At 35.8% G+C, this 15947-nt stretch overlaps 1 protein-coding gene across 1 annotated transcript in view; it reads left to right on the top strand.

The window, feature by feature from the left end:
- MEI4 (meiotic double-stranded break formation protein 4) overlaps positions 1-15947 on the top strand; it is a 215012-nt gene that overhangs the window by 127721 nt on the left and 71344 nt on the right. The window contains exon 4 of the mRNA XM_045498835.1: positions 15342-15473. Within this exon, the coding sequence (XP_045354791.1) occupies positions 15342-15473 (132 nt within the window). The remainder of the gene's footprint in view (positions 1-15341; positions 15474-15947) is intronic.

Here is a 15947-nt window from a genome sequence, read left to right on the forward strand (position 1 = left end):
AAAAATCCACAGCTAATCCTCAATGGGGAAAATTGAGAGCTTCTCCTCTATGGTCAGGAAAAAGGGATGTTTACTCTCACCACTATTATATAACATAGTACTAGAAGTCCTAACCACAGCAGACAACAGGAAGAAATAAAGGCATCCAAATAGTCAAGGAAGAAATGAAACTTCCACTATTTGTAGATGACATGATACTCTATATAGAAAACCAGAAAAAAAAATAAATTAAAAAAAAAAAGTGGCGGGGCGGGGGTGGGGGGCGCCTGGGTGGCTCAGTCTGTTAAGCCTCAGACTTTGGCTCAAGTCATGATCTCACCACTTGTGAGTTCGAGCCCTGCATGGGGCTCTATGCTGACAGCTCAGAGCCTGGAGCCTACTTCGGATTCTGTGTCTCCCTCTCTCTCTGACCCTCCCCCACTCATGCTCGCTCTCTCTCTCTCTCTCTCTCTGTCAAAAATAAATAAACATTAATTTTTTTTTAAAAACTAAAAAAAAAGATTCCACCAAAAAACTGTTAGAACTGGTCAATGAATTCAGTAAAGACACGGGGTACAAAATCAACATACAGACATCTGTTGCACATCTATACACCAATATGAAGCAGCAGAAAGAGAAATTAAGGAATCAATTCCATTTACAATTGCATGAAAAACAATAAGATACCTAGCAATAAACCTAACCAAAGAGTTTGTGAATGACCTGTACTTTGAAAACTATAAAATACTGATGAAATTAAATTTCTGATAAAATTAAAATACTGATGAAATTAAAGATGACACAAAGAAATGGAAAAACATTCCGTGCTCACAGATAAGAACAAATACTGTTAAAATATCAATAATACCCAAAGCAATCTACATATTCAATGCAATCCCTATCAAAATACCACTGGTAGTTTTCACAGAGCTAGAACAAACAATCCTAAAATTTGTATGGAACCACACACACACACACACACACACACACACACACACACAAACCCGAAGAGTCAAAACAACTTTGAAAAAGGGAAGCAAAGTTGGAGACCTCACAATTCCAGACTTAAAGTTATATTACAAAGTTGTAGTGATCAAAACATATGTTATTGGCACAAAAATAGATGCAGAGAATAGAAAACCCAGAAATGTGCCCATAACTATATGGTCAATTAATCTTTGACAAAGCAGGAAAGAATATCCAATGGGAAAAAGATAGTATCTTCAACAAATGATGTCAGAAAACTGGACAGCAACATGCAAAAGAATGAAACTGGATCACTTTCTTACACCAAACTCAAAATGGATTAAAGACCTAAATGTGAGACCTGAAACCATCAAAATCCTAGAGGAGAATACAGGCGTTACTTTAGCAACTTCTTTCTAGGTGTGTCTCCTGAGACAGGGAAACAAAAGGAAAGAATAAACTATTGTGATTTCATTAAAATAAAAAAGCTTCTGCACAGGGAAGGAAACCATTGACAAAACTAAGAGGCAATTAAAGGTAAACCTACAGAATGGGAGAAGGTATTTATTAAATGACATATTTGATAAAGGGTTAGTATCCAAAATAGATAAAGAACTTATAAAATCAACACTCAAAAAACAACTAATCCAATTAAAAATTGTGCAGAAGATGTGAATAGACATTTTTCCAAAAGAAGACATGGCCAGCAGACACATGAAAAGATGCTCAACACCACTGATCATTAGGGAAATACAAATCAAAACCACAGTGAGATATCACCTCACACCTATCAGAATGTCTAAAATCAGCAACGTGAGAAAAAAAGGTGTTGGCAAGGATGTGGAAAAACAGGGACCCTGTGTACTGTTGGTGGGAATGTAAACTGGTGCAACCACTGTGGGAAACATGGAAGTTCCTCAAAAAGTTAAAAATAGAACTACCCTGTGATCCAGCAATTGAACTATTAGGTATTTACCCCCAAAGTAAAAAAATACTAATTCAAAGGGATACATGCATCCCAATGTTTATAGCAGCATTATCCACAATAGCCCAATTAGGGAAACAGCCCAAGTGTCCATAGACTAATAAATGGATAAAGAATATGTGGCATACCCCCTTCTCTTTTTTTCCCTATTCTTTTAACTACAGAAAACAAACTGATGGTTACCAGAGGGAGGTGGGCAGGGGGATGAGTTAAATAGGTTATGGGGATGAAGGAGCACACGTTGATGAACACCAAGTATTGTGTGGAAGTGCTGAATCAGTATTCTGTATGCTAGAAATTAATATTACAATATATATACATATATATACACACACATATATGTATATATATGTGTGTGTATATATATGTATATATATGTATATATGTATACGTGTGTGTATATATATATGTATAAAATAACTGTAATTTAAATAAAAATTAAAAAAACAAAAAGATACATGCACCCCTATGTTTATTGCAGCATTAATTATCATAGCCAATATATGGAAGCAGCCAAAAGGCTCACTGATGGTGAATGGATAAGGAAGATGTGGTGTATAAATATAATGGAATATTACTGAGCCATAAAAAGAGTGAAATATTTTCATTTGTGACCACATGGATAGGCTTAGAGGACATTATACTACGTGGAATAAGTCTAAGACAAATACCATATGATTTCACTTTTATGAGGGCTCTAAAACAAAAGAACAGGTAAACAACCAAGCAAACTAACAAAAACAGAAACAGAATTATAAATATAGAGAACAAACTGCTCATTTCCAGAGTTGAGGGATTTGGGGGAAATAAAGGAGATTAAGAAGTACAAACTTCCAGTTATAAATAAGTCACTGGGTTGGGAAGTACAACATGGGGATTATAAACTATAATACTATTGTTTATCTGTATCTAAGATTCATAGATACAGACAACAAACTGATGGTTGTCAGCAGGGATGAGGGTTGGGGGCTGGAAAAAATAGGTGAAAGTGATTAAGAGGTACAATCTTCATTTATAACATAAATAAGTTACAGGAATGTAATGTATAGCACAGTGATTATAGTCAATAATATTTTAAAGACCTGGGTGGTGACAAATGGTAACTAGACTTATCATGGTGATCATTGCACGGTGTGTATAAATGTCAAATCACTGTGTTCAATATAATGATTATAACTATATATAGTAGAGTATATAATATAAATAAGTAGTATAATATAGATGACATAATTGAAACTAATATAATATTGTAGATTGGTTATTCTTTGATAACAAAAGACATGTAGAGATGAACCTGGAACTGAGCACTTGCAAAGCATGCAAACAAAAACAAGGCCCAAGCAACAGAAGCAAAATTCAACAAATGGGACCATCATACGGAAAAACTGCACAGCAAAAGAAACTATCCATAAAATGAAAAGGCAGCCTCCAGAATGGGATAGAAAAAGAGCTCTTACAGCTGTATCAAAAATACAAACAGTCCAGTTAAAAAATGGTCAGAGGAACTGAATAAACACTTTTCCAAAGAAGGTATACACATGGCCAACAGGTGTGTGAAAAGATGCTGAACATCACTCAGCATCAAGGAAATGCAAATCAACACCACACTGAGATACCACCTCATACCTGTCAGAAGAGCTGTCATCAAAAAGAGGAGATAACAAGCATTGTGAGGATATAGAGAAAAAGGAGCTGTTGAGCACTGGGAACATCAGTCAGTACAGTCACAACAGGATATGGAATGGAGGTTCCTCAGAAAATTAAAAATAGAACTATCATAGGATTCAGCAGTTCAACTTCTAGGTATGTATGTATGTATGTATGTGTGTGTGTGTGTGTGTGTGTGTGTGTGTATGTATATATATACATATATATACACACACACACGTATGTATATATCTCCAAAGGAAATGATAATCAGGATCTTGTAGAGATAGCTATACTCCCATGTTCATTGCAGCATATTCATAATAGCCAAGATATCAAAACAACCTGTGTCTATCTGTAGTTGAATAAAGATGATACGGTATATATAAATACAGTGGAATGTTATTGAAACATGAGAAAGAAGGAAATCCTGACATTTACAAAACATAAATGGACCTCTGAGAGCATTAAGTAAAGTGAATTAAGTGAGAGAAAGAAAAATACTATTGATGTTACTTATATGTGGAGTCTTAAAAAGCTGAACACATAATAGAATGGTGTTTACCAAGAGCTGTAGGGTATAGGAAATGGGGAGATACTCGTCAAAGTATACAAAGTTCCAGTTAGAAGACGAATAAATCCTGGGGATCTAATGTACTGCTTGGCAATTACAGTTAATCATACAGTATTATATGACCCAGCAATTGCACTATTAGGTATTTACCCAAGGGATACAGGTGTGCTGTTTTGAAGGGGCACATGCTCCCCAATGTTTACAGCAGCACTATTGACAATAGCCAAAGTATGGAAAGAGTCCAAATGTCCATCGACAGATGAGTGGATAAAGAAGATGTGGTATCTATCTATACATACATACATACATATATACATACAATGGAGTATTACCCAGCAATCAAAAAGAATGAAATCTTGCCATTTGCAACTACGTAGATGAAACTAGAGGGTATTATGCTAAGTGAAATTAGCCAGAGAAAGACAAATCTCGTATGGCTTCACTCATATGAGGAATTTAAGATACTAAACAGATGAACATAAGGGAAGGGAAGCAAAGAATATAAAGACAAGGCAGGGGGACAAAACATAAGAGAGTCTTAAATATAGAGAACAAACTTGCTGTAGGGTTTGTGGGAGGGGAGATGGGCTAAATGGGTAAGCGGCATTAAGGAATCTACTCCTGAAATCACTTTTGTACTATATGCTAACTAACTTGGATGTAAATTAATAAATTAATTAATAAAAAATAAATTTAAAAAATCATACAGTATTATATACTTAAAGATACTAAGAGTAGATCTGAAACATTCTTACCACAAAGAAGAAATTATTGGAAGCAATGGATGTTTTAACTAACCCTGTTGTGGTAATCATTTTACAACATGTAAGTTATCAAATCATTACAGTGTACATCTTAAACTTAATGTCATATGTCAATTATATCTCAATAAAGCTGAAAAGAGAAGAGTGGTTTTAGATTTGCATCTTCTAGTTTCCAGAAAAGCTTACTTTCTCAGCTTGGGGTCCTGGCGTATTCAGTAGTGTAAATTTGAATTGCAGACCCAACGGAGACATGGCTGACTTTGCACATTCTCACGGGTGACTATGATTTGTTCTGCTGTTGGTACCATTCTTACTAACTTGGACGTTCCTTCCTTTTGCTGGCACACAGATGTTTATCAGCCTGTCTTCCATTAGTACTTTAGCTCTGTAAGATTAACCTGAGGGAAATTAGACAATTTGCCACTTTGGAAGGGTCCAGGCCTTAGTTGAGGGTTCTGTGCTGCTAATATTATTTGCCGACAAGGCAACCCCTGCTTATCCATCCCTGAAAGTTAATTGTTTGATTTCATCATATTTTTATTTCTTCTATTTCTTTTGGCTTCTGAGGATTTCCTTTTTTTTCTTAAGAATTCAGTGATACACTAATATATGTTACTTTATCTAGTGTTACAATACATTATCGTGATCCTATAACTAAGGCAAGATGTTGGTAACTTATCCTCTCTGACACTGTAAGCCATTATTTAGCAGGCTAACCCAAGGATTATTTAAATGTCTGGGGGTGTATTTTGTCAGACTTATTTGGACTCTGTGAAGTTCCAGATTAACCCATAATTCTTATCTGGTATAGATGTAAACTATTTCTATATATAAAAATTCTGGGGGCACCTGGGTGGCTCAGTGGGTTAAGTATCTGACTTTGGCTCAGGTCATGATCTTGCAGTTCATGGGTTCGAGCCCTGTGTCGGGCTCTGTGCTGAAAGCTGAGAGCATAGAGCCTGCTTCGGATTTGTGTCTCCCTCTGCCCCTCCCCTGCTCACACTCGTTCACTCTCTCTCTCAAAACTAAAGAACACATTAAAAATACCTTTAAAAAAAATTCTGTGTACACACACACACAGGCATCCCCAAAGGTTATGTTAGGGGTTTATCCTGTCAGATACTAACCAGTTGTGTATCTAACTTAACAGTATTATTTCAGCGTTTTTCTTTAAATCCAGTACTCAATTCCTAAGTGTTCTTTACCCTCACTGATAATATAAATACACCATTGACATGTATTTACTCTAAATTTGTATGAGAGTCACATTTTTAACTTTTTGGAAAGTATTCTTTCACATCAGGATCTAGCTGAATTGCATTTTGATAGCGTTTTAAAGTATCTTGCCAACCATAAGCAGAAGTAACTACTGAAGCAAAAGTAATCTTATTTTATTCTTCGTTGAATCTAAGTGATAATGGGGTCTAGCACAGTCACTGGCACATGGACCATACTCAGTCAATATTTGCCATAAAGAATGAATGAATGTAGAACCATTTACATTTGGCTCTGATAGCTTTAATTTTATTGTGTCCTATTCTTTAGAATCATGTTTTGTTCATGAATGATTGCCTACCTTATAAGAATCTTAATACATCTAGTTATTTTTAAAACATTTTATGTAAGTAATTGCAACAGTAACTTTTACTCTAAACTATGTAACATATTTACTTTTGTAGTATATATTTTTTCACCTGAGTGAGAGCTTTTAAAAAGCGTTTTGTTTGTTTGTTTGTTTGTTTTTTGGTTTTTTCCTGATTCACTTTCAATTGAGTCTGGATAATTTACTTTTAACTTTAATGCACTGAAGTTTTAAGATCTTTGTACAACAGTTTCTGTTCTACAGCACAGATTGGCACTGCTCTGATCCGGAGAGCTAGGGGAGTGGCCCAGCCCCTTACTCATGCTGGTTTGCTTAAAGCCGTGATTAGTTCCAGAGGTCAATTTTCTGGACATTACTGTCTGCTAATTGCTTGCCTACTGTGATCATCTACATTCTGATAAGCCAGATTTAATTAATAGCTATGATTGATATTGCTGAAGATTTGGGTTGTTTCAGAAGTTTTTAGGTGCACTTATAGCATTTATGGGAAAAGGGTTTTCATACCTATCTATTTACCCACTTCCCAGAAGTAACATCCCCTAAAATATTGTTTCCTTGTCCTAAGTACTTTGGTTTTCTTTATACAATTAATTAATATTAATTATAGAATAATAGGAAAATAAAGGGGTGGAATACGTTAGATGCTTTTGAAAGTAGGAAACACTAACTGAGGGTTGATGGGGGGTGGGAGGGAGGGGAGGGTGGGTGATGGGTATTGAGGAGGGCACCTTTTGGGATGAGCACTGGGTGTTGTATGGAAACCAATTTGACAATAAACTTCATATATTGGAAAAAAAAAAAGAAAGTAGAGAACACTTAGTGCGTTGTCTACCCAGATTTAGGGCTGGTACCATCTGTCCCTGTATATCTGAGTCTCTTTTCCCCTCCTGTTCAGTTTGCTTCCAGTGCTGCTTCACTAACAGAAATTGATGGTGCACCGTCTAGCAATTGTGTTTCCTTCATTTACTGTGGCAGTCGATAAACATTGTAATCAGAATCTGGCAAGTGGTTGGAAATTTTCCATAAGTGTTCCTGGGGGCTTTCAGAGAGATCGGGATGTGATGGCTTTGGATATATAATGGTTAACAGCACAAGGGAATTCTGATTCTTATGTATATTTGGTCTAACTTTGAACAAGTTACTTACTCTCTCTATACCTGGGTCCCTGTTATTTAAATTGAGATTATACCTCCTCATAGGGTTATTTTAAGGATTCAGTGATACGATATATAAACACTAAGAATTATACACAAGGCAAAATAAACCATATTATATTAATGAATCATAGTATATTTATATTGATACTGTTTTCTGCTCCTCTGTTGCCATGTTTTCCTGTAAGTTTTACTTCACTGGCAGAAGAGATAATAGGCATTCAAGTTAAAAAAAATCTGAACCTAACACTAGACTCTGCCCCTCACCATGTGAACTTAACATGTCTGAGTGTTATTTCCTTCCATTTAAAAAATGAGAAATGTAATTATCCAGGTTGTTGGGATACTAGATGGAGTGTCCCAACTCTTTTGTCTAGGCAGAAGAAAGCACATAATTCTTACTGTCCCCATAGTTTTTAGTTGGTTTTACTTGATTTTGTTCATTAGTAGAGTGCGATGAGTAAATAACAATAGAAACAGAGGGAATGCATGAACTTTCCAAGGCGTGTCCCTAGGCAGCCCTTCCACATGACCAGTTTCTGTCACTTGTTCTGTCATGATTATATACCTTTGATCTGAAAGTGTTTTCTTAACATTTATTTCACAGAATTCACTTGTGACCTTCCGAGCACTCACCTCTTTTCTGTTACTCTATAGAGCCAAGTACTATGATCTGCTATTAGAAGAACCCATGCAAATTATAATCCATTCTCTTTAGGAGCAGTTGATTCACTCATCCTGAAACTTACGTGGTCCCTACTGTATCTAAAAGAAATCCTAAGGGCTTGCTCAGAGTTCTTGTTGAAATCAACGGATTCTATGTCTGGGACTTCTTTTGATAAAACATAGCAACTCTATCATAATAGGACAGGAATTAAAGTTAGTGTGGCCTGATGTTATTCTTTAATTGATGCACCTTCCTAATGACTCTGTATGCTCTTCTGACAAATTTTCTGCACAGCAGCATCCTAAAATTGTGCTAGAATCCACATATATTATTCCGTGGGTTGAGACAACTACTTTCATTTTTAAAAAATTCACATAGCCCTTCCTACTTCCATTCCTTTGTTGCCTTTTGTATGGTTTCTCAGTAATTATAATGGAATATATTATTAATTACATCTACAAGTACTTTGTGTACTTTAGGATAAATTTCTTCCAACTTTAAGTTCAGTTCAGGTAACTAGATTCTTACATACTCATTGAATTTGAACCTTTAATTCTGCTTTATCGTTTATATTTATTATGTTTATTATCTCCAGACTGAAGATCATTCCTTTGAATGGGAAAAGTGAGAATAAAATAGATTTTTTTTTGTCATGTGTTAACTCCATATCATTTTTTTTCATGAGACTGCTCTATCTCGTCCTTGCTCTAAACCTAAGCAAATATTTGTTTGCCTTTTGATTTTTTAAGTCTTGCTTTGTTTTGAAGCTCAATGATAAATATATCCTGATGTATATCAGTGCCTTACATAGTTTAATTTTTCCCCTTATACCTCTTTTTCCAGCAGTCAGTTGACCCATACGTGTGTGCTCAACTCTTTCTCAGGCTCTGGGCTCTCACCTGTACCATGGCAATGATTCAAAGGGCCATGGATAATTTCATTACAAATTAGCAGATTAGTAATGCGTCTAAAAAGTTTGACCTACCTTACATTCTAGTCCCAACAAATGTTTTCTGTGCCTTGTTCCCTATCTGGCAGGCATGGAAACAGAGTTCCTGTCTTATTTCCATTTTCTTGCTTCTCTGCATTGTCTGCCTTCCCAGTTTCTTACCAGCTACTTAAAACTGAGACCCTGCTGTCTACAGACAGATCATGGGTCTTCAAACGTGACCTTTTCTCAGAGCCTCCTTTCTTCTGTTGTACTCCCTTGCCAGGGAGCCTGTTACTTCTTGCTGTTCTTCTGATGTGGGCTGAACTTGTCTACTATTGTTGTCTTTCCAAACACACTTCGTAGGAGTTCCTCCCTGTGTTTTTAAAGCCCAGGTCTTCCCTTTGGAAACTGCCAAGCTCTCTAGTTTGTAGATTTCCACTTAATGACACCTTTGAGAAGATTTCTGGAATACTGCCCCTGGTTTTATACATCGTTTTAGAGCAAAACCCTAGTATAATACAGGCCTACTTGGAATTTTGCCTTAAAGAATTGGACTGTACCATGTGTCAGTCATAGTTTTGACCAACAATAGAGATTGATCTAAGCATTCTTGGTCAATGCCTTGTTTTTCCTAATTTTCACTTATTTTTTTTTCTTTTTTAAACTGAGAAGTATTCTTAGAAGATAGGCACACTCTTAGAGTCTCTTATCACTGTAGTCACAAAGAGATTAAATTCTTTGGCAACTAAAGCCTAAGGAAAGATTCTGCCAGTCTTTACCTATAGTGTTTTCCCTCTGGCATGTTAGTCCAGACCTCAGTCATACCTGTGCTTCTCCTTGAAAGAAACAATGGGGTGGAGGAGGTATGAGCTCTCCTGCAGATGTGATGGAAAAAGAGAGAGAAAGAGAGAGAGAGAGAGAGAGAGAGAGAGAGATCTTTCTATTTGGTTATCTTCTTTCCTTAGAGTTAAAAATAGCTAACATTCATTACAAATATTTCCATGTATTAACTCATTTATTTTTCAGAACAAGCCTGGGAAATAGTAGCTATTCTTACCCTCCTTTTACAGGTGAGAAAACTAAGCTACAGAGAAGTATAGTAAATTACTAGTGGTCACATAGGTAGTAAACTGCTGAGTTAGGTTTTGAACAGGCAGTCTGGCCTCAGAGTCTGATCTCTTTTATGTAATATGTGTATATCTATATATATAGAGATAGAGCATGTGCAAACAAGAGAGATTTAGGTTTATTTATTTATATACTTACTTACATATGAATTCAATAAAGCTTTTTCCCTTGTTCAAACTTCCCCAAACTATCAATAGCAAAAACTGTACTTGGAAGACATAATGTACCAATTCTCTATAGAAACAAAAATCTGTAGACCTCTTCTCAAAAGGAAAGATACAAAGAGTCAATCATTTCATGTGATATGAGGTGATGTGATGTGATTTTATGTGATGATGTGATAATCATGCCTATGCCAGTTCCATCACAATAGGTTGCAGTTCATGGACTAAATTATAAAGTGAGCCACTGCCAAAATGCCATACCTACACACACACACACACACACACATGAAGAGAAAAGTAACCCTCTATGGCCTTCAGTTGTACAACTAGTTATAAATCTACGATTTATATTGACTTTCTTCCTCCACTGAAGTTATACCCTCCACTTGTCCTTAGCCAGAACCTCAATTAATTGGATTTACCCACAGTTTCATCTCTGAAGGATCTGGCCTTTTGGTGGTCTTGCCTCATGAGGTTGCTATAATATTCTATTTGCTTATATTACTTGGACATTCATACCAGGTAACGCCTGGCTTCCAAATACAATCTTCCCTGCTGCCATTGTGTTTTAAATGCCTGTTTTCCTCAACCAGAGATCAATTGCTCTAGCCAACATAGGAATGTCCTATTTGCTATTGATAGGGTGGCACAAAGAACTTCATATAGCCAGGTGGAAATTTCAGCCTGCAATTCATGAAACAATTGTGGCGTTCTTTTTTTTTTTTTTTTCAACGTTTATTTATTTTTGGGACAGAGAGAGACAGAGCATGAACAGGGTAGGGGCAGAGAGAGAGGGAGACACAGAATCGGAAACAGGCTCCAGTCTCTGAGCCATCAGCCCAGAGCCTGACGCGGGGCTCGAACTCCCGGACCGCGAGATCGTGACCTGGCTGAAGTCGGACGCTTAACCGACTGTGCCACCCAGGCGCCCCTGTGGCGTTCTTTAGTAGAAACCATTCTTACTTGTTTATTTAGACTTCTAAACCAGAATCCAGTCACAAGGGTGTAAAGAATACTTTACCAATGAATCATTAGATGTAATATTGAGAGTTCTCAGTCTCTTTCATACCTTGGTTCCTGAACTCATGTATTCTGGGTATCAGAGAAAGAGCATCATATATTTGTCACTGGTTTAGAACATAAATTTCTTATAACTCAACCTTATAAGGAGTGGTATTCTAGTTGGAACTAACTGTTCAAGTACCACTTCTGCTTTTATTTCCTGCTTGATCATGATTTTATATATAGTGTAGCTACTTGATGGCAGAGTGATGCTGTGTATAACTGACTTTAGGTACCACTGTTCAAATGAGCAGCTTTGGGCATATGTGACTAATCGGTGTCCCATGATCAGGCAGTTATTTAATCTCTTGTAGGACCAAATAGTTATATGTATGTATGTGTGTGTGTGCGTGTGTAAGATTATACTTATTTGCCAAGAAAGGTTTGACTTTCTTCCCAAACCAAGTGTAATTTTCTTTGTGATTTTCTTATTACAATCAGCTACAGGCTTCATAAAGTTACTGATGAACTCCAAGAACGTTAGATATTATTGTCGTAAGGCCCAAGTGGCAGAGCTTCCTGTTCCTCAACTTAGACCAGCTAGAGATCTTTATATGACTCTGGGCTCTTCTCAAAGTTTATAGACAGGATTTACTCAGTGTTTCCATCCAAATGGTAAGCCTAAATGAATATATGCTGCCCCAAATATCCACAAATTCCCATCAAGTATTAATATGTTTTTATTACTGATAGGAAATACATACAAAAGCAATCTGTTTTTTCACTTTGAAGGGGTATTCTAACATGCATCAGACCCAGAAACGTCCCAGGTGTATCAGGTACCTGAATCCTGGGGTCCACTCTTGTAATGCATGTTTTTTTTTACCAGGGACTTTAAAACAATTGCCATATCAGCATGATATCAATACAGTACACCAGCATGATGTTCTGTGGAATGTTTTCATGATCACAGTCCTATGAACTAAGTAATGACACAGAGCCCAGCAAGTTGACATGGCCTTAAATAGGACAGAAAAATTATACTGAATGTCTCATTAGGTGAATGCAAGCTGCTTCATTCTATCCTTATTGGGATAATAAAATATATTCCCAGATTAAGACCTGTCTAACAATATCAGAAGCAGTGTTGATTGTGCTAAGAAAGAAACTACAACTGGAACAGTAGAACTACCCCTGATGAAATCTGTGCTAATTCACTGCCATTCTCCAAGATCCTTCTATCTTTTACACAGATCAGATAGGCAAATGTATTGAACATGTGGTAGGAATTTCCGCCTCTGCATATTTCAAGACTTAAATGTCAGCACTGGGTTGTGTGAATCCTCCAGTGGAATATGTAGATCAACGCACGTTTGATTTGGCTGAGTTCACAATTATTTGAGAAGGCTGAGTTTACCGGAATGACTCCCAAACCACTAAGCCACCAAGGTAGCATCCTACTGCTTCCATCAGGATTAAGAATTTGCAAAAGTAGGAAGCTTTGAACCAGCTGCAGGATGAGCCAAAACGATGTCCCCTCTGCCAGTCGTCACTAACAGAATGCATGCTGCCCTGCTTCTCTTCTTCCGTAATGTTCTTCTAAATAAAAATCTCAAGTGAGTACTTCCGATGGGCAGAACTCAAATAATATCCAAAATTCTAACTGCACAGGAATCTGGGGGAAATTATTAATAACTTTCCAGTCCCTGAAATACAGGAAGATGTGCTAGAGTAGAAAAAGATAGCGTAAGTATTGAGTGAGACCTTCCATGTTTTCCACCACAGTAGCCACTTGTATATTGTATGATGTAAGCCCTAGCCTCCATGCCAGCCTCTTTCAAAGTTCCACTGTGTTTTCAAAAGGGCAAGTGTCAATTAAAATGTAAAGAAGTATAGAAGCCATTTTTATAAAACGTTAACAGAATTTTACATTACCTTAACCGTTATATACTTAGTCTTTGTTCTCTTACAAACCTCAGTCATATTGGGGAGACAGTAACAATTCCTATCTAGATTCTGGAAAAGGTGTTTATGATGAATTTTTCTTCTTATCAGTGTTCTCTAATAGGATTGTATTAACTCTAGAAAAAACATTTATTTTTATTTTATTACTAGTATTTAACTTTTCCGGGTTCAATAAATTAAATTTCTGTATCCTTCAGTGCTTTTACATTATAACATGTGACACTTATTGAACACTTATTAAATGCCTGGCACTGTGTTAGCCATTTTTACTGTCTAAATTAATATGCACAACAGCTGAAGTGGGTGCTATCACAATCATTATTTTGCAGGTGTGGAAGCTCAAACATTAAAAAAGGTAACTTGCTAGTAAAAGTTAATAAGCAGTAGAGGTGACATTTGACTCAGGCAGTTAGGTTCCAGAGTCCACAAACCTAACCTTGTTAATACCCTCGTAATTTCATTCCCACTGTCTAAAGTATCTTTTATTTTACTGTGAATTTTTTCTGCACTTTATCTCCTAAAGAATTAAATATTAAGAAAAGACATAAGTACAACTAAAGCATCAGTGGAATACTCAACCGAATATTTTTTTAGAGTTTATATAGGAGTATTCTTTTTTCAGGTACAAACAAAAATGTGAAAAATCTGCAAAAAACTGGCAGTGGAGAGCTACAGAGGGTGTCTTAGCCAGTTACATTATTAAGAAATAATAATGATAAATAACTATGATTTCTTATGGTAACAAATCAATGTGGTTTTAGTATTGAGTTGACAAGTTGACTTAGGAAACTATTACTAAGAACTAGTTACATAAATCTGTATTTATAATAGAAATTTCTTTTGAACTCTAATATGTTCACCATTTACTGTCATTGATTAAATTTTAAGGTATATTATTAAAATATCTATTTGAGAAATATCTACATTAAGTGTTTATCTTAAAGGACACAGGTGATATTTCCTAATTTCATAGACCATTATTTACTTAACATTATCATTTAAACATTTTATATACAAAAGCAATGTCTCCTTAATATGATTTTAACATGACAAGGTATGTGCTATTTCTTTAAGATACTTCTGAAGCTTCCTTTCTCCAAAATATATTAAAGGGTATATTTAATGAAGTTCCAGCTATGATTTATATATAACTTTAATGTGATTTATAATCAGATGGCCTTTCTCTTAATAATTGTATGGGATATAGTTTGTTGTCTCCTAATGTCCTTTTATATTTGTTTAGTCGTGAGTACTTTTTGCTGCCTCTGGATGAAAATTTATAGTTCTACATTTTTCTCCTCTCTGTCAAATGCCTCTCTCCTGACTTATGGAGAATAGAGAAGTCCTTCTACCTGTCTCTCCAGTGTGGAGTTAGGATTCAGTGCACCAACAGCTATCCCAAAAGACATTTTCAAACTCCATTCTTTCACTTTTTATATATATCTATACCTATCCTTATATCTAATAGATAAGCACTTAAGACTTTTATCATCTCTTTTATTTTTTTATTCATTCATTCTATATATGGTCTATCATCAAAATATAATTATTTATTTTGATATTTCAGCTAAAACTTATATTTCAGCACTTTGTCATACATTTCAAAATATTAACTGCTATAGAAGATGTTATTACTTATATAGTTATAATGTGTCTATTTCATAATTTCGCTTAAGACTGACCCAGAATTATGTTGACACTTTTTATACTCCTGACAGTATGAATTCAGTAATGAAGTCTTAGAAAATGCCCACTAAATATATTTTGACTTGACTTGATAGAAAGTAGAAACCTATTCATTTTTATCTTTAGTTTCAGGTGCAGCACCATGTGTCTCAGAGTCTGGTAACCCTGGGAAGTTGCAGCTTGTTGAGAAAATCTATAATATCTCAGCTTTTATCAGAAGTAAACAGCTTCACTGACATTCTGGGTACCATCAATCAGGTACATGTAACCCGAAACTGTAACTCTTATTTATTTAATACAGCTATAGACTTTTCTTTCCTTTTCTCCTCTCTATTCTTCTTGCCCGGCTGATATTTTAGTTTCATTACCTTTTTTCCCCAAAGTATGTGAATAAAATTACTGTCTACTAAAATTGTAAAGATATTTTCAGAAAATAGTTTTCAAAATAATACCATCTTATCACCCTTACATGCATATATGTGCCAAAGGTACCACTGGTGACAAGGAATGCTTAGATGAATGGCCTTAAATCTCTCTAATCAGGCATCATGTTCCTAGAGCAAAACATTGAGAGGAAAGTGAATAGGAAAGGATGCTGTATGAAGAACAGCCTCTAACCAGTGGTTTTTATTTCTAATTGCTCATGAGAATCATCTGGTTAACTTTTAAATACCCTATTGTTAAGCCATATGCTAGTTTGGTCAAAAGGAAGTATCTGGATTTAAGATGCAG

Source organism: Leopardus geoffroyi, chromosome B2, assembly GCF_018350155.1.
Source record: "Leopardus geoffroyi isolate Oge1 chromosome B2, O.geoffroyi_Oge1_pat1.0, whole genome shotgun sequence".
Classification (NCBI taxonomy): domain Eukaryota; kingdom Metazoa; phylum Chordata; class Mammalia; order Carnivora; family Felidae; genus Leopardus; species Leopardus geoffroyi.